Source organism: Gracilinanus agilis, chromosome 1 (genome assembly GCF_016433145.1).
Source record: "Gracilinanus agilis isolate LMUSP501 chromosome 1, AgileGrace, whole genome shotgun sequence".
NCBI lineage: Eukaryota > Metazoa > Chordata > Mammalia > Didelphimorphia > Didelphidae > Gracilinanus > Gracilinanus agilis.
In genome coordinates this window covers 754,644,413-754,670,694 of record NC_058130.1, presented here as the reverse complement: position 1 = coordinate 754,670,694, position 26,282 = coordinate 754,644,413, and the positions used below count along the sequence as shown (strand labels likewise).

The following is a 26,282-nucleotide window of genomic DNA, read 5'->3' as shown; positions in this document are numbered from 1 at the left end:
CTTACCAATCTTTTGCCTTGGAGCCAATACCCAGTATTGACTCCAAGACAGAAGGTAAGGGTTAAAAAAAAATTAAAATTAAAAAAGAAGAGCAAGCAGTACCTAACAGAAATCCACAGTTTCATGTATTATCATTTCTTATTATATTGTGTATATAGAAATGCTCATTTTATTTTGTTAAGGTCGGGACAGGGGGAGAACAGGGAAGTTTGAATGCTACATTCTGTTCCAACACTGTATCCCAAGAAGGACATGCTCTGCCTCTTCTGAGGTCTCATACTCCAATGAGAAGGGATCTCAGGGTCTTTTGGTCCAGCCTTAAATCAAATCCAGCTTCTTCTTGAAGACTTACTTAGCTTTACAGCTTTACTATTTCAGCCACTACAGCTTTAATCATTGGGAATTCTTTCTTTATATCAAATTTAGAAACGATCTCCCTGTAGTTTCTACCCAATTGTTCCAAGTTGAGCAGAACAGATTAAAAGCTTCCTCTATAGAAAGACAGCCCTTCACATACCTGAAGGCTACCCTCACAACCCTTTCCTTATGGGTCTTCATTTCTCCAGGCTAAATCACACCAGTTCTGTCCACAGACTGTCCTAGGACAAGGTCATCTTCAGGCCCTCTGACATCCTGGCCACTTTCCTCTGGGTCTCTTCTAGTTTCTCAGTGGCTTTCATAAATAAAAGATATCATTTCCCACCCCCAATTCTCCAAGTGAATATGATATCCTAGGCATGTGCTGACAACACCATTGATTCTCTTTTTCTGCACAGTCATCTTTATGCAGACTAACGTTTCAGTCTCTTCCCTCTTTGATACACAGCTGAGGTGGTGGTTGTTGTTCAGTCATTTTAGTTGTGTCTGACTCTCCATGACCCCATTTTGGGTTTTCTTGACAAAATACTGGTGTGGTTTGCCACTTCCTTCTCCAAATCATTTGACAGTTGAAACAGACAGAACTAGGTGGCTGGCCTAGGGTCATACAGCCAACAGTCTACTAAAGTACCACCCACACTAACTTCTATCTAGCCACACTAACCCCTTTTATACCTTGGTTTTTTTTTTAAACCCATACTTTTTGTCTTAGAATCAATACTTAGTGTTGGTTCCAAGGCAGAAGAGTGGTAAGTGCTAGACAATGGAGGTTAAGAGACTTGCCCAGGGCCACACAGCTAGGAAATTTCTGAAATGGGAGGTCCTGGGTTCAAATTTGATCTCAGACACTTCCTAGCTGTGTGACCCTGGGTAACTCACTTTAATCTCCATTGCCTAACTCTTTTTTGTTTGTTTGTTTGTTTTAAACCCTTAACTTCTGTGTATTGGCTCCTAGGTGGAAGAGTGGTAAGGGTGGGCAATTAGGGTCAAGTGACTTGCCCAGGGTCACACAGCTGGGAAGTGTCTGAGGCCAGATTTGAACCTAGGACCTCCTGTCTCTAGGCCTGACTCTCAATCCACTGAGCTACCCAGCTGCCCCATTGCCTAACTCTTAAAACTCTTCTACCTTGGAAGCAATACAAAGTATTGGTGCTAAGATGGAAGATCAGGGTTTAAACAAACAAAATAGAATGTAGCTGTACTATAAGAAATGATGAATGTAGAGAAGCTTGAAGAGGAGATGTATATGAACTAATACAAAACAAAGTAAGCAGAGCCAAGAAAATATACATGGCAGCAACAGTGTAACTGGAAAGAACCACCACCACCAAACAATAGAAAATGAATGTTTGGAAATATAAAGAACAAGTAGACCCCAGTGAAGAGACGGGAAAAGCTTCTACTCTTTGAAAATATGGGGGGATCCACAGGTGTGGAACTTTGCATTTAATATCAGAGTATTTGTTTTTTACATATTGACAGCTTTTACTGAATTTTTTTTTCTCTTTTCTCTTTAAAAAAATTGATATAAAGGATGATTTAGGGGGGAAGGAAGGAGAAAGGCTACAGAGAGAAATCTAGACAATGTGAAAACAAAATATATCAATAATTTTTTAAGCCAGTATGAGTCAAAACAGAAGGCTAATTCTGTCTAGCTTTGATTCCCCCCCCCCTTTTTTTTAACCTTTACCTTCCTTCCATCTTTGAATCAATAGTATATTTGTTCCAAGACAAAACAACAGTAAGGGCTAGTCAGTGGGGGTTAAGTGACTTGCCCAGGGTCACACAGATAGGAAGAGTCCAAGCCCAGATTTAAACACAGGATCTCCCATCTCCAGGCCTGGCTTTCTATCCACTGAGCCACCTGATTGCCTCCGCCATGATCTCTTAAATTATTAGAATAAATATCCTAAGTAAACATTGACAGTTCACAGCTTATATTTTCTCCTCTTTAGACTAATAGAAACCTGGATGTTTTGCTCCATGTAGTTTATAAAAAAGTGTAATCAAATGGAGATAAGCTGCCACACTTAGCTTAGGATAATAATCGAAGAATTTGGGGGGGCAGGGGAGGAAGGAGTTTCGTCCATATGGGTCCATCAAATCATGATAATTTTCCAACACATAGCTCAGATCTCTTGGGAGATTTAAAATTATTCACAGAAAAATATGCGGAAGTAACTTGGAGTTTCACAAATCCTCCCATCTTCAAGCCTATTCCTATTCCCTCAACTTTCTTTGGGATAGGAAGCCATTGGTACCGGTTGGTCTTCAATCTGAGGACCAACCTGGTGAGTTGGGGGTCTCATCACCTAATTAGACATCAGATGATTAATTTTTTGGCCACAAAATCTTAAAGGTGGAAAGTGCCCATTCAGAGGAAAATATGGATCCTTCAAGTACGAAGGTCAGGTGTAGAAGAAGAATGTTTTATGAAGGGAATTAAAATGGACCTTATGATTAGCTAGACATGGTATCGACAGTTCACAGGGTTTTTATGAAAACTCAACTTTCTCTGCAGATACTGGAGCTTACCTTGAAGGTGCTGTGATTAGCCCAGTACCCGCCATGTCACTGGCACCTAATAAATGCTTGTTAATTTGACTGTAGCTTGCTTCTGAGAATGAAGTCCTCTTGTAGAAAGGCAGCACAAGACAGATAATAGAGAGCTGAATGTGGGGTCAAGAAGGCTCAGGTCTGAATCTTACCTGTTGTACAGTAAAGAGCGGAATTCTAATTGGGTCTTAAAGAGGGCCAGGGAGGAAGAACTTAATGCTATTACATTCATTCATTCATTCAATTAATGCGGAATGAAATAAATAGAACCAAAACAATATGAAATGTGGAGCAGAATACTAAGCACTAATAAAAACGGATTTAAAAGCACAGACATTTTAAAGTACTTACTCTGTGCCAAGCACTGTTTGTCTAAATGCAAAAGTGAAGACAGTTCAGGATTCTTATTGGGCTTATATGGGAAGGATGGCCAAGGAAGGACAGTTTGATTTGAATAGTTTTAGGGATGGGAAGTGGAGCCACAGACATACAGAATGGCCCAACCTTTCCAGTGGTGATGTGATATCACTTTCATTATTATGGCTCCAGAACTGGAAAGTGGAAGATACCTGCTTAGCTGCAAAGCAGATGGGGAGAAGATATTTGTTGTAAAAAAGTAAAACTTGGGTGGAACCAGTTTAGATATCAGAGGTTGTATGAGGGACCCACCAGTCAAGATAACACTTTATTGCTTCCCAGGACAGGAGTTTGAGAACCTGGATTAAGAAAGGGTTAAGTCCTCCAGGGCCTGTCCTTTAGTCAAGATGAGAGCATGGTCAATGAGTAAAGAAACTAGGGTGCAGACAGTTTATTCGATTGAGAGAAATGAAACCTGGCAAACCAAGGGTTTTCAGGACTACATTTCACATATATCTTCATCTCCTTTTCAGTTTATTTTAGGGAAGCAGCATGGTATAATGGAAAAAGCATTAAATCAGAATTCAGATTATCTAGGTTCAAATCTTGCCTCTGTCATTCTGTGCAACATAGGATAAGTCATTTATTTCTCAAGTTCCTCAATTGTAAAATAAGAGGTTTGAACTAGAAGGCTTCCAAGGCCTCTTCCATGTCTAAATCTTATCCTCTGATTTTATTGAACTAGAAGTAGAAAGGATCCCAGCTCAACCACTCTAATGTCTGGGTGAACTCAGCAACTTTTCTTCCCCATCTATAGTTTTCCAATTCCAAATCAGCCATTCTCTTTTTTCAGAGCCTGTATTCTTTATCTTAGGGCAGCCAAGTGACACAGTAGATAGAGTACAGGGCCTGGAGTCAGGAAAGCTTGTGTTCAGATCCAGTCTCAGACACTTTGGGCCCTTGACTTATTCCCAAAATTTTCTGCCAGTCTTCCTAATCATCTGTCCTTTCACTTCTGATCAGACAATATAGAGGACTGAAATAAAGCTGTTTGGTCTTTCCCCTAACCCCTGGCATGATGGATTTTCTCCTGCCCAAACTGCCACGGTTAGGCAAATTTCAGAGCCTTCCTCACATTAAGGTCCTCCTGTCATGTGGAAAATTCAGTGGAGAGCAATTATCACTGGTTTCCACCCCTGACTTGGCAAAAGCTTAAACATGGGAGGAGGGGGGGAGGGGGGAAGTGGGGGGTTTCCCTTTGTTCTCTGCCATTATTTTGGAGGACTTTGCATTATGTCTAAGTATGTCCTGATCCTCTTCTTTCCTGTAATTTTAATTACTATTTATCGAATACATCTCTTTTTGATTCCAAATTATGGGTTTTAGGCCTCAAACTAAGATCAGATCTATTCTGCCATCTTTGTAGTGTGTCCTTAGACAAGCTACCACCTCCCTGCCCTTCAGGTTCCCTCTCTAAAAAGAAGGGTTAGACTAAATGATTTGTAAGTTCCATTCCAGTTCAAAATAAGGTGCCTCCAATTCGAACTCAATGGTCATCAATCTTCATTAGTATTACCTACTTAAAACTCCTTACCTTTCTTCTTAGACACCCCATTTTCTTCAGTAGCCTCTGATAAAAAGATTATGGTAAATCCTTCTTAGGAATTTAAAATAAGATGCCAGAGAGTTTATTTGGGGTTGAGAAGGAGGGGGGAAAATGTCTACCCTATTATTAGTAATGTTCCTTTAAAAAATCTCTTTCTTTCTGTCATGGAATCAATTCCAAGGCAGAAGAGTGATAAGGACTAGGCAGTTGGGGTTAAGTGACTTGTCCAGGGTCACACAGTTCAGAAGCATCTTGAGGCCAAACTTGAACCTGGTATTCATCCAGTGTGCTACCTATCTGCCTCTTATAGAGTTCTTTTCAAAATGCCTTCACAGCTATTGTTTTCCATTTAATTGTCTAGTTTGGTCATCAGATTGTTTTCCTAATACCATTCAATTCAATTCTACATTTATGTATTGAGTACCTAGATAATGTTAGCCCCAAAGAAGCAATGGCATGATCTCTGCCCTATTTTACAGTCTTGCTTAAAAAACAAAACAAAACTTTACACACACACACACACACTCACTCCCAAAGCAAATTGAAAATATAATACATAATATTGTGAATGTGATTAAATGCTTACAGAATGAATGATACAGGCCAGTCCTGGGGTTGTTTGGACCTGACTAGAGGAGATGAACAAAGATTCAAGGTCAAATGAACAGATGTCTGGCAAACTCTTGTTAGGTGATTGAATGAGAAGAATGGATTTCAAACCCTTATTTCATGGGAGGAAGGAAAGAATGAGAGGACAAAGGAAAAGGCTTGATCTTATGGTAGAAGATCAAACACTTGGTGAATATCCACCCTGACAAAGAAAACACAGACTTTGATCCTACTTTTATTCTACAACCAGGAATTTTGTCCTAAGAACAGGCTAGGTAATAGAGTACCAGACTTAGAGTCAGGAAGATCTGAGTTCAAATTTGTCCTCAAATACATCCTGGCTGGGTGACCCTGGGCTTAACTCTGTTTTACTTTTCTCATCTGTAAAATGAGCCGGAGGAGGAAATAACAAATCACTCCAGTATCTCTATCAAGGAATTCCAAGTAGGGTCACAAAGAGTCTGACCCAACTGAAATGGCTCAACAATGACAAAATGAGGTATACTTAAAAGGATGGACAACATTTGGGGCAAAATACCAAAGAGATTTGTAGGTTGTGAAGTTGTTCTTCTACATTCCATTATGCTGTTTATGATGATTGATCAGCACTGAGCCTAAGCACCTGGGTGCCTGGGGTGAGGGCTTATGCAAAGAAGCTACAGCTCACTTCTCCAAAGGGAAAGATGGCTTTTTGAAGCTACTTTGAATGGTGAACCTTTCTTGTAGAGACTACCAAGACTACTTTTCAATATGGCTCTTGTGAACAGTCCCTAGCACTTAAATGGGTGGTTGACTTTTTTGTCTCTGTATGTGTGGCCAATAGATGTTTGCCAACCTCTCTTCTTTCTCCCTTTTCTACAGCAGGAGAATGCACTGTTTATCATGACCAATATGATTGCTACCTTGAATCAGAGGCAGGGCACGTGTGCCGAGGTAGGTGTTGAGCAGGCCACCAATGCCACTCCAATCCTTAGCCCTCATTCTTTTGAGCTGTCTTGGTGCCAGGGGTGCCAAGATGTGGGTTCTGGCCCTGGTTTAGAGAATAAACCCACCTGAGACCTTATTTTTGCTCATTTTTGTCTTCTTCAGCTTCCAGATGACAAAACTATGTGTAAGTCAGACGATGACTGTGCTCATGGCTCCATTGATGTCCATAGCAACGGTATGAGCTAAGTAGAATCTGCTTGATATTCTTAGTGGAAGATTCCTGGCTGTAGGACAGCAGTAGGTTCAAAGTCTGTGTTTTCTTTGTCAGACTGGATATTAGGCAAGTGTTTGATCACAACAGCAGTCATTAACACTTAGAAAATCGAGTCTCTCTCCAGTTGACCTTCTGTGGTGGGGAAAAGCCTTTATTATGGGTCTTACTTCAGCATAGGGTTATCCCTTCTCAAATCAAGAAAACGGACTCTTCATGATTCCCCAGCAGTGTCTGATAACAAGACTAGTACTTGATTGATAACCTAGATATCTGGTCCTCTGCCATTTTTTAATACCCCAGAAAATAGCTCTTTGCCTTGAGAAAAAAACTCTTTTGTGAGAACTTTGACCTTATGCTCTTTTGAAGTTGAACCTTTTACCAATGACCAGATTTTTGCAAGTTATAATTGCTCGGTTTGTAAACAAGGGAAGATTATAATTGATTAAGGTGCCCATTGGCATGTCTACACTGTACTGAGTTACTTGTCTCCTTATTCCTCCTTTTCCACCTGCAGGGATATCAACGGGAAGATGTGTAAACTATAATACTCATGTGAAGACATGTGAGGTGATTGCTTGGTGTCCAGTGGAGAATGACACCTATGTACCCCGGTGAGTCTTGACAGACTGGCTTAGACCTGGGGCTAGGGCCAGTGATCATAAACCTCCACTGTAATGGAGGAATTTAGTTCCATTCAACAAATATTTATCCTGCAAGGCTGTGTCCCAGATGTTTCCTAAAGGTTGCCAAGGCAGGAGTTCAAGATAAGGAAGCAAAAGAAAAAGTGAAAGGGCAAGAGATTCTAGAACGTGTTGAACTGGGAGGATCCTTAGATCTTTTGGCCTAATCTGCTCACTTTATAGATGAAAGAGAAGTGTAAAGACCATTCAGGTGCAAAAAAATTAACCAAACCAGTTCTGGAGGGAAGAGTTGTGAAACTAGATGAAAAATAACACCCCAAGGAGTTTTTAGTGAACATTGAGTAGAGTAAGAGTCAAAACAGTGGCATGGCAGGTTTACATAAAAGCTAATGAGCTCTCGGGGGAGGAGGGGCATTTTTTAAGAAGATATTTTATTTTCCCAATTACATGTAATAACAATTTTCAACATACATTTTCCAAAATTATAAGATCTAAATTGTGTCTCTCTTCCCTCTACCTCCCCCTACTCAAACTGGTAAGCAGTTTGATCTGTGTTATACATGTATTATCATGCAAAACATATTTCCATATTGGTCATTGTTGTAAGAAAATACTTATATAAAACCCCAAAATGAAACTATAAGTAAACTAATGTAAAAGATAGTATGCTTTGATCTGCCTTCCATCTCTAGCTGTTCTTTTTGGACAGCATTTTTTGTCTTAAGTTCCTCAGAATTGTCTTGGATCATCATATTGCTGAGAATAGCTAAGTCTTTCACAGTTGATCATCACTCAGCATTGCTTTTACTATATACAATGTTCTTCTGGTTCTGCTAATTTCATTCTGCATCAGTTCCTATAGCTCTTCCCAGCTTTTTCTGAAATCATCCTACTCATCATTTCTTATTTCATGATAGTATCCCATCATCATCATCATAAACCACAATTTGTTCAGCCATTCTTGATGGGGAACAAAAATTAATAAAAGTACTGTTTCCAGTGCATGAAAGGTGACAGGTTTGCTGCCTTCTTTAAGTCTGTAATGCACTAATACTCAGATTTTCTTCAGAACAACTGCCATCCAACTGTGTCTCCCCCACCTTGAACATTTATTTTTTTTTTGGACCCTAGCATAAGTTTTTACATTTATTTCTACTTATGAGGTTCAGCCCAATGCTTGTAATTCATCAAGATCCTTTTTGATCCTGAATCTTTCATCCATTATGTTAGCTCCTCCTCCCTTCTTGGTATTATCTGCACAATTGATGAACAAGCCAGCTCTGCCTTTCTCCAAATCACTGATAAAAATGTTAAGCAGCACAGGAATAAGCAGATTGCTGAGGCACTCCCCTAGAGATTTCTTAGAATATTGATATTGAACCATTGACAGTTATTGTTTGAGGGGCAACCAGGCCTAAAGATAGGAGGTCTTGGGTTCAAATCTGGCCTCCGACACTTCCTAGCTGTGTGACACTTGACCCCCATTGCCTAGCCTTTATCACTCTTCTGCCTTAGAATGAATACTTAATATCCATTCTAAGACAGAAAGTAAGTTTTTTTTTAAATTATTGAGTTCAACTCCTAACCAGTTCTAAATCCAGCTGTCACATAATCCAAACATTTTCATCTGAAGAGCATGAGGTGGGTGTTGTTTCATGTTTTTAGTTGTGTGTGACCCTTTCTGATCCCATTTTGTGATTTTCTTGCAAAGATACTAGACTGGTTTGCCATTTATTTTTCCAATATGAGGCAGGTACTTTTATCAGAAGTTTTACTAAAATCAAAGTAAGCTTTCTACACAGCATTCCATCCTTTCAAAAAAGGAAATGAGATTAGCCTGTCCTTGATGATACCATGCTGGCCCTTGGTAACCATCACTTTCCCTTCTCCATTTTTGAGAAGCTTTTTCATGGTCTATTCTCCAAAGATCTCAGGAATAAAAGTCAAGTTTATTGGCCTCTAACTGACAGACTCTACTCTTTCCCCCCCTTTTTAAAAACCAGATTATTTGCCCCTTTCCCAATCTTGTAGTACCTCTCCCCCTTTCCATGTCCATTAGGGTATCCATAACAATGACTCAGCAGTCCCATCCACCAGGTCTCCCAGGACCAAGGAATGCACTTCATCCAGCCTACGTGATTTGAATTCATCAAGGGCAGATTGGTGCATCTTACTCTCTCATCACCTGTCTTGGGCATTAGCTGTTTTTTATTCAGTCTTGTCCCGTTTTCTCTGGTGCAGAGGTCTTTCTCTCTGGCAGAGAAAACAGAAGCAAAAATTTGATCTTCCTCTTTCTCCCAGTGGAGTCTTTAAAGAACTCTTCTTGTTGTCCTCAGCTTCCCTTCTCAACTTTGGCTCGTTCTGAGTTTTAGCATTCCTAACACTGATTTTGCAGGACTGTGCCCCGCTCTTTCTGTCATCCTGTGACCATCTTCTGTATGTAGTTTTCAAAAATATAAGTTGGTTGACAGGTTCCCTCTGGGTCTATATCAGGCTCTTAAGACATCCCATTTTCCCCTCTTCACTAAAGTTGTTTCTCGTTGGGTCTTTTGAATTTCATTTTTGAGCATTTAGCCATCTCTCCAGAACTGATTTTCTGTGGCGTTTGAGTTCATGGGATACTCCTTTCCTCTGATAAAATCTTTGAAATCTACTTCCCCAAATTTGATGTGTGTCAGACTTAGCCTAGATGTCCTCTCCTGTCTCACAAGCTATCATTTCATCCAAGGTTCCCATCAGTTCCACCCACAGCTAGTTTCTTCCTATTAGTGATCAGATTGGCCAAGATTTTGTTTATTATATATGCTAGGCACTCTACTAGATGTTAGAAATACAAAGAAAAGGAAAAACAAGCCTTCCCCTCCAGGAGCTCACATTCTTTTGGGGAAGACAGAATGTAAGTTACTAGGTCTGAATAAGATCTGTCCATTGTCAGTGGAAGATAAGCACAGAGGGATGGCACAAGAAGTAAGGAGATTGGGAAAGGTTTCTTACAGAAAGTGCGGTATGAATTCAGTCTAGAAGGAAGCCAGGGAAACCAGAATCAGAAGAGGGGGGGGGGACTTCCAGCCAGTGAAAAGGCAGAGTTGGGAGATAAGTAGTTGAGCTTAAGATACTTGTAGGACAGGATGGATAGCTAGGTGGTTCAGTGGATAAAGCACTAGGCTTGGAGTCAGGAAGACCTGAGTTCAAATCTGGACTCTGACATTTTCTATCTGTGTGACCCTGGGCAAGTCACTTAACCCTGTTGGTCTCAGTTTCCTCATCTGTAAAATGATCTGGAAAAGGAAATGGCAAACCACTCCAGTATTTTTGCCAAGAAAATCCCACAGTGGGGTCACAAAGAGTTGGACACGACAAATGACTGAACAACAACAGTTGAGATGGGGTGACAAAAGACGGTTGGTGATACAAGACTGAGTCTCAGGAGAGATGAAGGCTGTGTATCTAGATCTTGAAATCATCTGCATAGAGATAATTGAACCCTTGGGAGCTGATGAGATCACCAAGTCAAAGAGAGAAAAGAAGAGAGTTCATGAGATAGTTGTGAGGGACACCCATATTCAGCAGGCATAACTTGAATGAAGAATCAGCTAAAGAAATTAAAAAGGAAGTCGGTGAACCAGGAGAAGCAGGAGAAGCAGAGTCACAGAAACCTAGATGGGAAAACGCATCAAGGAGAAGAGGGTGCCTGACAATGTCAAAGGCAGCAGAGAGGTCAGTACGGATGAGAATTGGGAAAAGGACACTGGATTTGGCCCTTAAAAGGTAACTTTGGCAATCCAGAACCAAATTTCCCCCTTGTTAGTTCCTCTCCTTTTTGAAGGATGAAATTATCATTAAGACAAGTTCAAGAAGTTGTTGGTCATTCTGCTTCTTGCAGAGAAAGAGCTCTGATTAATTGAAGCAAATGTCTGATTAATTAAAACCCTATGTCACTACTGTGTAGTATTTCTATGCCAAGCTAATTGATTTTCCTTGGAGCAGAATTCTTTTTTTTTTTTAACCAATTACATGTAATAACAAATTTTGGAACAAACTTCTAATGAAGTAGGGTCTATAGCCATTATGGGTATGAAACTTTCCAACAAAAGAGTTGGGATCTTTTGGGACAAATGTAATCGATCATACATTAAAGCTGTTTTTTTTTGGGGGGGGGGGAAGAGCCAGTGAACCCTGTTGGCCTGTTTCCTTGTCTTTAAAATGAGCTGGAGAAGGAAGTGATCACTTTATCCAAAGTTCCCATCATTTCCACCCAACAGCTCATTTCTTCCTGGCTTCCTTGGATTCCTTCAAGTTCTAGGTAAAATCCCACCTTCTATAAGAAGCCTTTCCCAAACCTCCTTAGTGCTACTAACTTCCCTCTGTTGACGATCTCCAACTTATCCAATTTGTGTGTGCATGTATATGGTGTGTGTGTGTGTAGCTTGTTGTTGTCATGTGTGTTCCTGATTCAACCACAAGCTTCTCAGAGGCAGGACTGTCGTTTGCCTCTCTTTGTACCCCTAGTATTTAGCACAATGCCTGGCACACAGTAGGTACTTAATAAATCTTCTGAGCACCTCTGGCTTTCTGAGCTGCTCTTCTTTTCAACCCTTATGTGTGGTGTCTAATCCTAAGGATACACACAAGCAGTCTTCTTCCTCCCTATCCCTCTTCATTTAAAGCCCTTTTGATTTAATTTGCAAAATCCATTCTTGGATGCCTTCTGCAGATGGTACTCTCTCTTGAGCCAGGAATCATCACCCTGTATTTTTAAGCTGTGGTCCAGAAGTCCAGATGCTATTCCCAGGCACCACCTTCTTGGCTGCTGTTTACTTCCTGAATTATTCTTTCTTTTCTACATCCTTTGCCTTCTAGGGGCAACAACAGTGAGGAAAACACCACCGGTGTCCCCAGGGATCTTCCCTTTCTTGCCCAGAACTTCCTAATCTTTCACAGTGCTTTCCAGCTTCCTTCTGGCAATGTCATTAGTATCCATGGGAATCACCAGAAGTGAGTGGTTGCACTCTGTAGGCGTCATCCATTTGGGTAAAGACTTGGGAAGCCCTTGTGATTGCCTTGGTTACATGCCCAGGAAGACAGCAGACCACTTAATGGTTCTTAATCGGATCAGCAAAGGGAGAGAGAATTACCATGTCCAGCCATTCTCTCCTTCCTCTGACTTACCTGAATGATTGCTCTCTCACCTACTAGCTCCTACACCTCTTCCCTTCTTCCTTCCTTAGGAAGGGCCCCAAGGCTGTCTTTAAGCTCTAATTTTCCTTTCTCCTCTGGGCAGGAGATGCACCAAAATCCCAACAAGACAAGAGTCTTCCCTCCTCCACCTCAGATCCCATTTTTCCCCATTGAAGCCTCCCTTCTTTTTCCCATAGGAATGCTTCTCTCCCCCAACAGAGTGTGAAGAGGCATTCTGCTCTGTGGGTTCCTCCCCTTCTCTAGGAGAGAGATCAACCTCCAGAGAGAGAAAAGTCACTGCTCTGTGGAAGAGGTGGCAAAATCTGGAGGCTCACATTTGAAAGCAAGTCATGGCACAACTTTCCTACTCTCCATAATGGTAGAAGGCACCCCCGTCATCCCAGTCCTCCAGCCTTGAAGCCTAGTAGTCATCCTGGACTCCTCATTATCTCTCATCCTCATATCCAAGCTGTTGCCAAGACCTGTCCATGGCATCTTTGCAGAAGCTCTTGAATCTGTCCCCTTCTGTCCACTGACACCACCAGCCCTCTAGTACAGATCCTCATCACCTCATACCTGGTTTACTGCAATAGCCCTGTTTGGGTCTGCCTGCCTCGAGTCTCTTCTCACTCCATCAACTTGAGTTGCCCCCCAGATGTTCCATGTATCTTTTCTTCCCTTATCTCTTCCTCTCCTACCTTCTACTTTTCTAGTTTGAATTGACCTATTCAGATTCTACTCCTTAAATCTTCTTATATCTTTTAATTATGTTTGAACGGGACTCATTATCTCATCCAGTCCCCCACCAAAAATCTTTCCTCTTCCCAACTCCCTTCTAATGATTCCTTCACTCAAGCTCATAATCTCAGGGCCATGATCAACTCCTTACTTGTACACAACCCACATGTCAAATCTCTTATTATATCTTGTCATTTCTGCCCTCATAACACCTTTTATAAATATCCCAGGCTCTCTACTTATCAGACCACTGAGTCAACAAGCACCTACTTTGTAGCTGGTATTCTGTTAAGTTCTGGGGCAAGAACTCTTGTCACCTCTTATTTTGTGTCTCTCAAAGACATGCAGAAGGTGCTAAATAAATGACCGATATTATTGCTTCATAATGCTTATATTAGGGCCATGCCTTATCACAAGAGGGATCTCATAGACTTGGCTCCCTTACAGAAATGTACCCAAGAACCAGAGCGAATTGGAAATTGAGGGGATGCCCATCATTTGAGGAATGGCTGGACAACGTTGTGGTATATGACTGTAATGGAATACAATTGTGCTGTAAGAGTGAAGGGGATGGTTTCAGAAAAATATAGGAAGACTTATATGAGCTGATGCAAAAGCAAATTGAGCAGAGCCAGGAGAACATTATGCATAGTAACAGCAATATTATAAAAATAATCAACTTTGAAAGATTTATCTATTCTGATCAGTACAGTGATCCAAGACAGTTCCAAAGGATTCATGATGAAAAATGCTATCCATAGGGGCAGCTAGGTGACTCAGTACATAGAGACCCAGGCCTAGAGACAAGAGGTCCTGGGTTCAAGTGTGGCCTCAGATACTCCCTAGATGTATGACCCTGGGTAAGTCACTTAACCCCCATTACCTAGCCCTTACCATTCTTCTGCCTTGGAACCAGCACATAGTATTGATTCTAAGATGGAAGGCAAGGGTTTAAAAAATACTATCTATCTCAAGAGAGCTGATGAACTCTGATATTGTTTTTCATTTTCTTATTTTTCTTGATTTTTCCCCCCACAATATGGCTAACGTGGAAATATGTTTTACATGACTTCATATATATAATGGGTATCATATTTCCTGCCTTCTTAATGAGGAAGGAAGGAGAGAGGGCGGAGGGAGGGAGGGAGGAGGGAGGGAGGAAGGGAAAGAAAGCTAACTGTCTTAGGATAGTTTGAACCTTGGTAAACAGAAAATAACTGGATTTTGATAGGATTGTCCTTCTTTGGTAACAGACAGTGTCGAGGGCATCATGCTTACAGTGTGCCCATCAGGAAAGGGTATCAGCATGCAGGCAGATTTAACTTTGGTTTAACTTGTAAAACCAGTTCTGCCTAAGCTATCTAGAGATGTATGCCTGCTACCAAACCCCAAGGGCCAACAGTAAATGCTGGCATGAATATCCAACAGATGGCCCAGCTCTCATCAATTAATACTCAGACTTGTTTGTTCCCTCTCTTCCCAGCAAAAAAAATTGTTATAATGGAACATGCTTCACCCTAGAGCTCAGAAACATCTTGTTTCATTTCAGTCCTCTCTGACTCTTCTCAAACCCATTTGGGGGTTTCTTGGCAAAAATACTGGTTTGGTTTTCCATTATTTCCTTTCTTAGCTCATTTTACAGATGAAGAAACTGAGGTCAACAGAGTTAAGTGACTTGCTGAGGGTCCCACAGCTAGTGCCAGATTTGAACTCGTGAAGAGGAATCTTCTCGATTCCGAAGCCCATTTTACCACCTAGTGGCACCATGCTCATGAGCTAGGAAATCTCTAAATTTGAGTGTTAAAAAAAGCCACTCTTTTGTACAGTTGGCGACAAATAGAGCTTTTCCTGTTTGAGAGAAGGTGAAGGTGAAGGGAGGCTGCCATAACTTGAAGATGTGAGGAATTCTGTTCACCTTTGTGTTTGTGTGTGTGATTTCAGACCTGCCTTTCTGAAGGCTGCAGAGAACTTCACCCTCTTGGTTAAGAACCACATCTGGTATCCCAAGTTTAATTTCACCAAGTAAGTGTTGGGGCCTCCACTCAAATCATTTCCTGGGTCCCTGGGTGCTGATGTCTGTCCCAGCCAGGTATATGTTCTGGCTGGTCCTCCCAACCTGGAAAGGTGGACGGTGCCCATCATTAGCTAGGCTGGTCCTCTAAATTCAGAGGACCCTCATCACCAGAGGGCTGACCACCAGGGAGTGACTTTGGGGTACTGGTGGCAAAGTGTCTTCTAGAACTGGCTCCCAAGCCACTTGGGTCACCCGTTGGCACCAAGAGAAAGAGGTAAAGGCCTTGAAGCACATCAGTAGGAAGGACTTGGATAGCTTGGCCAGTGTCTCGAGGCAGGCTGCCTGTTAACGCCTCCTCCCCCCCACCCATCTTTACCTTGCATCTCCCATTTGCTCCCCCCCCTCCCAGGAGGAATATCCTTCCCAATACCAGTGCCACCTACCTCAAGTCATGCATCTATGACGCCAAGACAGACCCGTTCTGCCCCATATTCCATCTTGGCAAGATAACGGAAAGCGCAGGACAGAGCTTCCAGGAGATGGCTGTGGAGGTGAGCGCAGGCTTTTGTTCTGACCCAGCTCTTCCCTGGAAGAACACTTCTAAGCCCGACTCCACAGAGAAGACCTTCCCAGGTCTGAGAGCCACTACCCGCTGCTCAACTCTGCTGATTTTAGTTGCTGCTGGGTGGTGCCTGGAGTCCAGAAGACCCGAGTTCAAATATGGTTCAGTTGTGTGACCTTGAGCAAGTCACTTAACTCTGTCTTAGTTTTCTCATCTGTAAAATGAGCTGGAGGAGGAAATGACAAATCAGCTGTGTGACCTTGTCACTTAGCTCTATTTGTCTTAGTTTTCTCATCTGTAAAATAAGCTGGAGAAGGAAATGACAAACCACTCCAGTGTTTCTGCCAAGAAAACCCCAAATAGGGTCACCAAGAGTCAGACATGACTAAAATGACTCAACAACCACCTTTTTAAAAAAAAAAAAAAGTATTGATGGGGGCAGCAGATGGCTCAGTGGATAGAGTACTAGGCCTGGAGTCTAGAGGTCTTGAGTTCAAATGTGGCCTCAGATACTTCCTAGCTGTGTGACCCTGGACAAGTCACTTAACTCCAATTACCTAGCCTTTGCTTCTCCTCTGAGAACTGATACTAAGAAGGTAAGTGTTGTTTTAATAAGTATTAATTTTTTAAGAGGTCAGGTGGCCTCAATATTAGCCCCCCCACACCTTTTTTTTAACCCTCACCTTTCAACTTAGAATCAATACTGTGTTCCAAGACAGAAGAGCGGTTAAGGCTAGGCAATGGGTGTTTAGTGACTTGCCCAGGGCCATACAGCTAGGAAGTATCTGAGGTCACATTTGAACCCAGGATCTCCTGTCTCTAGGCCTGGCTCTCCATCCACCAAGCCCCCCAGCTGCCCCCTTTTGAGATTTGCGCTGGCTTGAGCTTTTCCTCACACTTTCTTGCTTTGGCACATGCAGGGGGGCATCATGGGCATTCAGATCAACTGGGACTGCAACCTGGACCGGGCCTCCTCCCACTGCCTGCCCAAGTATTCCTTTCGCCGCCTGGACAACCAGGACTCGAACCACACGGTGTCCCCAGGCTATAACTTCCGGTGAGGGGTCACGGGATCCGGTCCTTATTTGTTCGGATGGGGGGTGGGGGGGAGACCGAACAAGCGTGACCTCGGGAGGTCCAGGGGGGCCGCTGGGAATTGGCAAACACCACCCATTGCTCCCGCCTGCGCCCTTCGAGCACCCGCCAGGTATGCTGCCCATGAATCCAGGCCGAGTTTGGAGCGCGCCTTTGGAGGCTTTGTAGCCTAAGTGGTGGGCTTAGAGGGGTTCGAATCCCGGCTGTGCCACGGGGACCAGCCGCTGCCCGCGGGTGAACCTCCGCTTCTGCCTTGGTAAAATGCAGGCGTTGGCAGAGGCGGCCTGAAACTTCGTCGCCTCTCCTGGGTCCCGGCCGGACCCCTCGGCCAGACCGGTGGGGATCGTGAACCGAAATGCAAGAAGAAAACCAATTATGAAATAGGAGCGTCCGCATCACAGACAAAGTCAGTCCTGGCCCGGGGCGAGAACCCGGAGCGAGAGGGACCCCTCCCCCCATCGGGGCTGACAGCGCCCCGCTTTTAGTCTGGGGGGGCCTGGTGGCCCGCGTCGGAGACAGACATTTCGGGAAAGCACGCCTAGAACCGGGTATTTTTGTTTCCCCCCTTTCCAGCGTGGGCCGGTTTGGCTTTAATGCACAGCCTCCCCCTTGTTGCATGCGGACCAGAGCAGATGCCCGGCTGGAAAATGGCTCCCGGCCTTCTGGGCAGGACGCTGGGCCGCGAGCTCCCTCTGGTGGTAGATGGGCCGCCCCGGCCCTCAGAGGAAGCCCTCTTCCGCCTTCAGGGCCCTTTGGGGGATGCCTAGCTCCCAAGGGGTTTGCTTGCGCCCCCGCGGAGGGCCTGGCTCTCGCCCCAACTGTCCACACTTGTTCCTGGTTTTCAGAATTGCTGGGCGGTGCCTCCCGGCTGGCTCTGCGGCCGTCCGACATCCATTCATGCAGGATGTAGCTGCTGAGCGCTTACTGTGTGCTAGAGCTGGGGAGAGCCAGCCGCGGCCCCAGAGGGCCATTCGCCAACCAGTGCAGTCACTGCATGGCATTAAATGGAGGCAGGGGGACCTTCGGGAGCCGGGGCACCCCGTGCTGCTTCCAGTACATGGCTCTGTCCCTGCCCCTTTTTCTTTCTAAAAACGAAGACAAAAATAAAAGTGTGTGTGTGTATATGTATATATACACATATAATACATATAAATAAAATGCATATATACATATACATATATATGAATGAAGGCCGTGAGGTGTGGTGGCTGCTTTTTTTTTTTTTTTTAATAACCTTCACCTTATGTCTTAGAATCAATGCTAAGGCTCTTTTTGCGATGGCAAAGAGCAGGAAACCAAGAGAATGTCTATCAAGTGGGAAATGGGTATATATATATATTTAATTTGATATACATAGCAGTTTGATCTCTTTATGTATATATATTTGATATTTGATTTGATGTACATAGCAGTTTGATCTTTTCCAGATCAAATTGCTTGGCATCTCTGGGAGGAGGAGGGAGGGAAGAGAGAGAGGGAGACAATTTGGATCTTATAATTCTGGAAAATGTATGTTGAAAATTTATTACATGTAATTGGGAAAATAAAATCTCTCTGAATATAAAAAATAAAAAAGAATCAATGCTAAGTATTGGTTCCAAGGCAGAAGAGCAGTAAGGGCGAGGCAATGGGGGTTAGGTGACTTGTCTAGAGTCACACAGCTAGGAAGTGTCAAAGGCCAGATTTGAACCCCAGGATCTTCCCCCTCCAAACTAGGCTTTCTATCCACTGAGCCTCCCAGCTGCCTCTGGTAGTGACTTCTTCAGTAGGTCATTCCATATAAGTATAAAGGAATCGGGCTCCTTTCTGCTGCAGACCAAAGAGTCCATCTAACTAGCTACTTGCTACTTTTTTTTTTTTAGGCCCTTCCCTTCTGTCTTAGAATCAATCCTGGGTATTGAGTCTAAGGCAACAGAGTGGTAAGGGCTGGACAATGGGGGTTAAGTGACTGACCAAGGGTCACATGGTTAGAAGCGTCTAAGGCTAGATTGGAACCCAAGATCTCCTTAATTTAGGCCTGTTTCTCAATCCACTGAGCCCCCTAGTTGCTGCTACTTTTAAAACGTTTTAATTTTTTTTAGAATTAAATTGTCTTTGTTTTGCACCTCTTCTTTATCCTACTTTTGCAGGTTCTTCATTGGACAATCTTATCAGAATTCCTTTTTTCCCCCTCTTTTTAAAAAATTTTTAAATATTTTTCCATGGTTACATGATTTGTTTTCTTTCTCTCTTCTCTGCTCTCCCCCCTCCTAGAGCTGTCAAGCAATTCCACTGAGTTTTACAAGTGTAAAATGTTTTAATTTTTTAAGTGAACAGGTTGGACTTAACTATATTGGAAGGAACATTCAGTGACAAATGAGTTGGAAAGGTGCTATGCACAAAGTAGGGACTTTTATCAATGTGTGTTGAATTGGTTTGAATTGGGCCAGACCACACTGGGAACAGAGAAAGGAACTTCTGATACCCAAGTGGTGGGGAAAGGTTTGTCATGGTCTCTCAGGTAAATTTAGAAAGAAAATGCTCTCCGCTCCCCAAGAATGTCCTCAACTCTCTTTGTTCCACTGTCAAGTCACCTTCCTCTACCTCGTGTGTGCAAGGCCCTGCCTCGGTTGCATGATATTGTAACTTTTAAACCGATTCCACGGTTCCCACGGCTGCTTATTAACCTGCTAATGAGCATGAGCAAATTGAGGAGACGTTCCTGGGGCTGTGCTGAAACATCCTCATTTCCTCCCCAGGTTTGCCAAATACTACAAGGACGCAAATGGCACCGAGACTCGGACTCTCATCAAGGCGTATGGCATTCGCTTTGACATCATCGTCTTTGGAAAGGTAGAGTGGAAATCCATCTCGTCTCTCAGAGGGTCTTCCGCCCAGCACCAGCCAACAGAGCCCTCTCTGAGACAGAGACGCTTTGCCCACCTTTTTCTCTTCTTTTCTCAACCCAGTCTCAAATGTTTCTCATTTGTCAGGCTGGGAAATTCGATATCATCCCCACCATGATAAACATCGGCTCTGGACTGGCCCTGCTTGGAGTGGTAAGACCCCCGGGTGCCATATGTGCTCACCCAGAGAGGTAAAGCACACCCTTGGGCAGAAGGCGGCCGGCCCCATCTCTCTTGATTTCAACATTCTTTAAGTTTGCTTCTCCTTCCCCGCAGGCATGCTGGGCTTAATAACACCCAGGCTCCTTCCCAGAGGTTGGGAACCGGCCTGAAGTAGGATGAGCTACCTAGGAAAGGAGGGAGCCCTTATCCCTGGGGGTCACCAAGCAGAGGGTGGATGACCTTTGTGAGGAATGTTGGGGGCAAGAATACTGTTTAGGTGTGGATTAGACCTGATGGCCTCTGAGGTGCTTTTTGTCTATGAACTCTTAGAATGCACTCTTTGTTCTGTTTTGTTTTGAAACCCTCACCTTCCATCTTAGAATCAATACTGTGTATTGTTTGAAGGCAGAAGAGTGGTGAGGGCTAAGCAATGGGGGTTAAGTGATTTGCCCAGGGTCACACAGCTAGGAAGTGTCCGAGGCCAGATTTGAACTCTTTATTTTTTAAACCTTTACTTTACAGAAGAGTGTAAGAGCTGGGCAATGAGGGTGAAGTGACTTGTCCAGAGTAACACAGCTAGGAAGTGTCTGAGGCCAGATTGGAACCCAGGACCTCTAACCCAGGACCTCTCGTCTCTGGGCTTGGCTCTCTATCCACTGAATCCTTTTGATATGAGATTTTAGGGACCATAAACACCTGGGTGGCTCCATAGTAGACAGGAAAGGAGTTACTCCAAAAGATCTAAGTATGACTCCTGCCCCATGCTCCTAGTTGGGTTGTTGTTCACTGGATTTAGTCATGACTGGATCTTCCTGACCTCTTTTGGGACTTTCTTGGCAAATCACCTCCCTTTCCTCAATCTGTCTCCTCATCTGTAAAATGGGGACACACTAGAGAAGGAAATGGCCAACCATTCCATTATCTTTGCCAAGGACATGACTAAACAATAACAAAATGGGAATGATAACAACAGTACCTGCCTCCCAAGATTATAGGATGCATTGAGATAATATGTCCGGTGCTCTGCAAACCTTAATGTACTGTTTGCTGACTGTTATTATTATGTAGGGAGGGGAGTGGATAGGCTTATTAAGTTAAAGGAGAAGTCCCTCTCACCTTCTGTTTTTTCTTCATCATCAATTCAGGCCACAGTCCTGTGTGACATTATAGTCCTGTACTTCATGAAGAAGAAATTTTACTACCGAGAGAAGAAATACAAATATGTAGAAGATTATGATCAGGTAAACTCCAGAAGAGAAATGAGCCGAGACAGACTCTAACTTTCCTTCTTAGGTTCTTGGGGGAAGAGAAAAATGACTTGGGTAATGACTCGGTTCCTAGGACCGTCATTGTTGAGGGCTCCAAAAGGAATGGATAAATGAAGGAAAAGGCATTTATTAAGCACTTAGTATGGATAAGATTTATTTATAAGATAAGATAAGCATTTAGTATGTGCTAAAGTGTTGGAGATGCAGATAGAAAAGCAAAAGCAGGCCCTGCCCTTAAGGAGCTTACGTTCTTTTTTTTTTTTACCCTTAATTTTTGTTTTAATTTCAGTTCTAAGATAGTAGAGTGCAAGGGCTAGGCAACTGGAGTTAAGTGACTTGTCCAAGATCACGCAGCTAGGAAGTGTCTGAGACCAGATTAGAACCCAGGTCCTCCTGACTCCAAGCCTGATGCCCTATGCTGTGTCTCCAGAGCTTATATTCTTTAAGGGGAAACAGCCCGTGTAGGGGAGTAGTGGCCAGGAAGGGGCATTTTGGTCCTGATAGTTGCAGGGATGATGATGATGATGATGATGGAGGCTAGACAGACACCTTACACCCAGAAATGGTGACTGCTGATTATGGTTCTAGACTTAGAGAAGGAGAGGAGAAGATGCTCAGACAGTCGATGAGGCCATCGAGGAGATGATGGAAGAGTAGGGCTGGGGCTCTTAAGACCAGAATGTCTGCCCAGAATCAGAGCCGCACACAGGCCAAAGAGAGCAATGCATTCAGTCCCTTAGAGTATGCCCATAAGGCTGGCCAACACGTTGCTGAATGAGAAACTTGTGTTTCTTCCCAGGGTCTCAATGAAGCCTTCAGAACCGAATAATGAGGTCAGCCCTGTGGCACCCAGGGCTGGAATCAGCCCCGGCCTTACACTGCAGTCGGGGTGCTCCCCTCTGCAGGATGCCAAGGCAGGGAAGATCAGCCACCCCTCGGAGAAGGCCGGACCTCCTCCAGCAGCCTCGACTCACTGCCTCCTTCTAGATCTCCAAGATTGCCTCCCCAAGTGTCCTATGCTGTACGTTTGTTTGCCGAGTAAATGGGTTGTGACTTGGTCTCATTTTGCTGCTCAAGGTTGGCATTCTTTTCTGTTTAACAGAGAATAGCCTGAAGGTTGCTGGCCCCATCCCAGCACAGTTAACACTGATGCATCCGATGGAACATTGGATAATCATTTTCTATTACCACTTTGATGCTTCCTTTCCTCCAAAGCTTTGAGCTCCCTTAGCCTCTGGAAAAGGCACCATTCTCCCAGCTTCTGACAGTAGCCTTTCTTAGTCCTGACACACAGGCTTAAATCATTTTGAGGGAAAAGAAAGTCCCTTGAGCTATTCACAGCTCACTTATTTCCTATGAGCCAGAGAAATGTCCACATTATTATGAATGTTTATTTAGGAGTATTTGTCCTTGTTCTGATTCCTTCGTAACAAGAGATTTAAAAAATAAAATGAGTATGATCTATTTTATCAGTTGTCTACATTGCGTGCCTGTAAGCTAGAGTTTCCAAAATAGAACTGGAAAGAATCTTAGTCGAAATCCTAGTTGAAATGAATTGAATAGAATTCCCCTTATTTGGCAAGTGTGGAAACTGAGGCTCAGAAAAAATAAATGACTGTTGTGAGTCAGATAGGTAGTAATTAGCAGAGTCAAGATTGGAACCCAGATCTCCAACTCCATATCCAGTGTCTTCACCAGCACCGTTACCTCTGTTGTATAGAGTTTATATTGTTGTGCCTTTTCCTTTGAGAAAAGGTTTAAATGACTTATTTTCTACAGATAATTTCCAGATATATCTCTCCAGTTGTAGTCTCTTTCTTGAATTCTGGTCACCTATCATCATCTGCCTTTTGGACAGACCAAAAAGCAGCAAAAAAGGCAAAAAAAAAAAGTCCCTGCCCTCAAGAAGCTCACAATCTAATGGGGGAAACAACATAAAAACAAATATAAACAACAAAGTAAGCTAGAGGCAGGATACATGGGAAATAATTAACAACAACAAAAGCACTGGAATTAAGAGGAGTTGGAGAAGACTTTTGATAGGATTCGAGATTTGGGAGAGAATTTAAAGAAAGCCAGGGGGATCCAGAGCAGAGGAGGAGAGAATATTCCAGCACAGGCAACAGCAAAGACATGGAGTGTTTTGTTCTTGGAAGAGTCAGGAGGCCGGTGTCACTGGACCAAAGAATACATGTTAAGGAGTAAAGTGTAAGAAATCTGGAAAGGTAGAAAGGGACCAGGTTATAAAGGGCTTTAAAAGTGAGACTGAGGACTTTCTGTTTGATCCTGGAGATGACAGAGAGCCACTGGAGTTTTTGAGGGGGTGAGGGACATCTGGACTACCTTACAAATATCAGTTCAGTAAGTGAGTAGAGGGTAGCTTAGACAGAATCTTTTTTTTTTTTTAAACCCTTACTTTCCGTCTTGGAATCAATATTGTGTATTGGTTCCAAGGCAGAAGAGTGACAAGGGCTAGGCAATGGGGATCAAGTGACTTGCCCAGGGTCTGAGACCAGATTTGAACCCAGGACCTTCTGTCTCTAGGCCTGGCTTTCAATCTACTGAGCTACCCAGCTGCCCCAGCTTGGACAGAATCTTGAGATAGAGCAGGCTACTTCAGTAGTCCAGGCATAGGGTGATGAGAGCCTGCACTAAGATGGTGGCATCAAGATGGCAGCAATGCCAGAGGAGAGGAGATGAATATACCAGAGACACTACAAAGGCAAAATCAACAAGCCTTGGCAACAGACTGGATATGGGGAGGAGGGGAATGAGAGTGAGGAATGAACGATACCTAGATTGTAAGTCTGGGTGACAAAGAGGAGGAGGAGGATGTCCTTGGCAGTAAAAAAGAAGTTAGGAAGAGGGGAAGGTTTGGGGAAAAGATAATGAATCCAATTTTGGATGTGTTCCCTTTAAGATATATCTCAAAGGCAAGTACTTTGAGATTTCCAATAGACAGTGAGGATGTGAAACTAGAGATCAAGAGCAAGATGTTAGAGCTGCCTAGAGATGATCATGGGAGCAGATGAGATCCCTAAGTGGAATATTAAAGGAGAAGAGGGTCCTGGACAGAGCTCTGGAGGACACCCAAGCTTAGCAGGTGTCATCTGGATGAAGATCCCAGTAAAAGAGACAGAAAGGGAACAATCAGGGAAGTAGAAGGACCTAGAAGTGTTGGTCAACAGCAGTGTCAAAGGCTGCAGAAAGATCAAGGAAGATGATTTTGAGAAAAGACCATTAGATTTGGCAATTAAGAGGTCATCGGAGGGGCAGTAGGTGACTCAGTGGATAGAGGGACAGACCTGAGGATGGAAGGTCCTGGGTTCAAATGTGGCCGTAGACCCTGAGCAAGTCCCTTAACCCCCATTGCCTAGCCCTTGTCACTCTTCTGCCTTGGAACCGATACATAATATTGATTCTAAGATGGAAAGTAAGGGTTAAAAAAGAGATTATTGGTAACTTTGGGGAGAGCAAATTCAGTGGAATGATAAGCTCAGAAACCATACTACAGAGAGTAAAGAGACTGAGAAGAAAGAAAATGGAAGGATAGATCGTAGGGTACCTCAAGAAGTTTAGACATAAAAGGAAGGAGAGATAGATGCAGGATGATAACTATTGGAAATGAATGTATCAAATGAATTTTTTTAATTCCCCTACTTTCTGTCTGGAAATTAATACTAAGTATCTATTCCAAGGTAGAAGAGAGTTAAGATCTAAGCAACTGGGATTTAGTGACTTGCCCAGCATCATATGGCTAGAAAACGTCTAAGGTCAAATTTGAACTCGGGACCTCCTGTCTCCAGGCCTGGCTCTCCATCCACTGAGCCACTTAGCTGACCCCAGATGGAGAACTTTTGAGCAGGGCAAGATGGGAGCTTGTTTGTAGATAATAGAGAAGCAGCCAGTAGATGGAGATTGAAAATTAGTGAGAGTGGAATTAACAGAGGGCGTGATCTTCTGGAGAAGATGGGATGGAATGGAATCACTCGTGCATACAGAAGGGTTTGCCTGGACAAGGAGAAGGATCATCTCTCTGGGTGAGACAAAGGCAAAAGAAGAGATAGTGAAACAGTAGCCTTTTGGAATGTTAACCCATAGGTGTACCAGACATCCAAGGTGGCTCCTGGGCTGATGATTCAAGACCACTACCTGACTTAAATATTGTGCTTCTTTGCTGGATGGTTAATAAAGTAACATGCTGCCACCCTGACAGTGTCTCTGTCCCCTCCATCAAGAACAGCATCCAATATTTCCTAGCTGTGTGACCCTGGGCAAGTCACTTAACCTCCAATGCCTAGCCCTTAGCACTCTTCTGCCTTGGAACCAGTACACAGCATTGATTCTAAAATGGAAGGTAAAGATGGTGTTGGAGGGAAGAATCGAGGTCCAAGGGATACTTCAGGTTAGAAGCAGCTAAGAGATTCAGAGCTGGAAGGTAACTTGGAGGACATTGGATGGGGTGCAGCCCCAGCATTTTGCCAGTGAGGTTCAGAGAAGCCAAGGAATTTACCCAAGGTCACGGTGAAATAGAAAATGAACCCAGGCCTTCCTGAGCCCAAGTCGGGAGTATTCTATCCACTACGCCATGCCATCTGGTTTTGTGACCTTTTAGATTCAGGTTTAGAGTGAGGTGGGTGGCGAAAACATAACCCCAGCAGCCTATAGAACAACTATGCTAAATTCCTGGGGCCCGGATCTAGCCAGTGCAATCCTCCTTTGAAAACTTTCCAACTTTCTAACTAGAGATTCTTTTTTGTTTCTTTTTAAATTTTATCTTTCTGTCTTAAAATCAATATGAAGTATTGGTAAGGGCTAGGCAATGGAGGTTAAATGACTTACCCAGGATCACACAGCTAGGAAGGAACCACCCCTCCCCAAGAGATTCTTTTTTTTTTTTTTTAAACCCTTAACTTCTGTGTATTGGCTCCTAGGTGGAAGGGTGGTAAGGGTGAGCAATGGGGATCAAGTGACTTGCCCAGGGTCACACAGCTGGGAAGTGTCTGAGGTTGGATTTGAACCTAGGACCTCC

At 43.4% G+C, this 26,282-nt stretch overlaps 1 protein-coding gene across 1 annotated transcript in view; it reads left to right on the top strand.

Moving 5' to 3' along the window:
- Positions 1-22,326, top strand: part of P2RX4 (purinergic receptor P2X 4) — a 34,479-nt gene extending 12,153 nt beyond the window's left edge. The window contains exons 3-12 of the mRNA XM_044673416.1: positions 6,368-6,439; positions 6,596-6,668; positions 7,222-7,318; positions 15,206-15,286; positions 15,688-15,829; positions 16,761-16,897; positions 19,674-19,767; positions 19,908-19,973; positions 21,128-21,223; positions 22,050-22,326. Of these exons, the coding sequence (XP_044529351.1) occupies positions 6,368-6,439; positions 6,596-6,668; positions 7,222-7,318; positions 15,206-15,286; positions 15,688-15,829; positions 16,761-16,897; positions 19,674-19,767; positions 19,908-19,973; positions 21,128-21,223; positions 22,050-22,079 (888 nt within the window). The 3' untranslated portion in view covers positions 22,080-22,326. The remainder of the gene's footprint in view (positions 1-6,367; positions 6,440-6,595; positions 6,669-7,221; positions 7,319-15,205; positions 15,287-15,687; positions 15,830-16,760; positions 16,898-19,673; positions 19,768-19,907; positions 19,974-21,127; positions 21,224-22,049) is intronic.
- Positions 22,327-26,282: the final 3,956 nt, after the last annotated feature.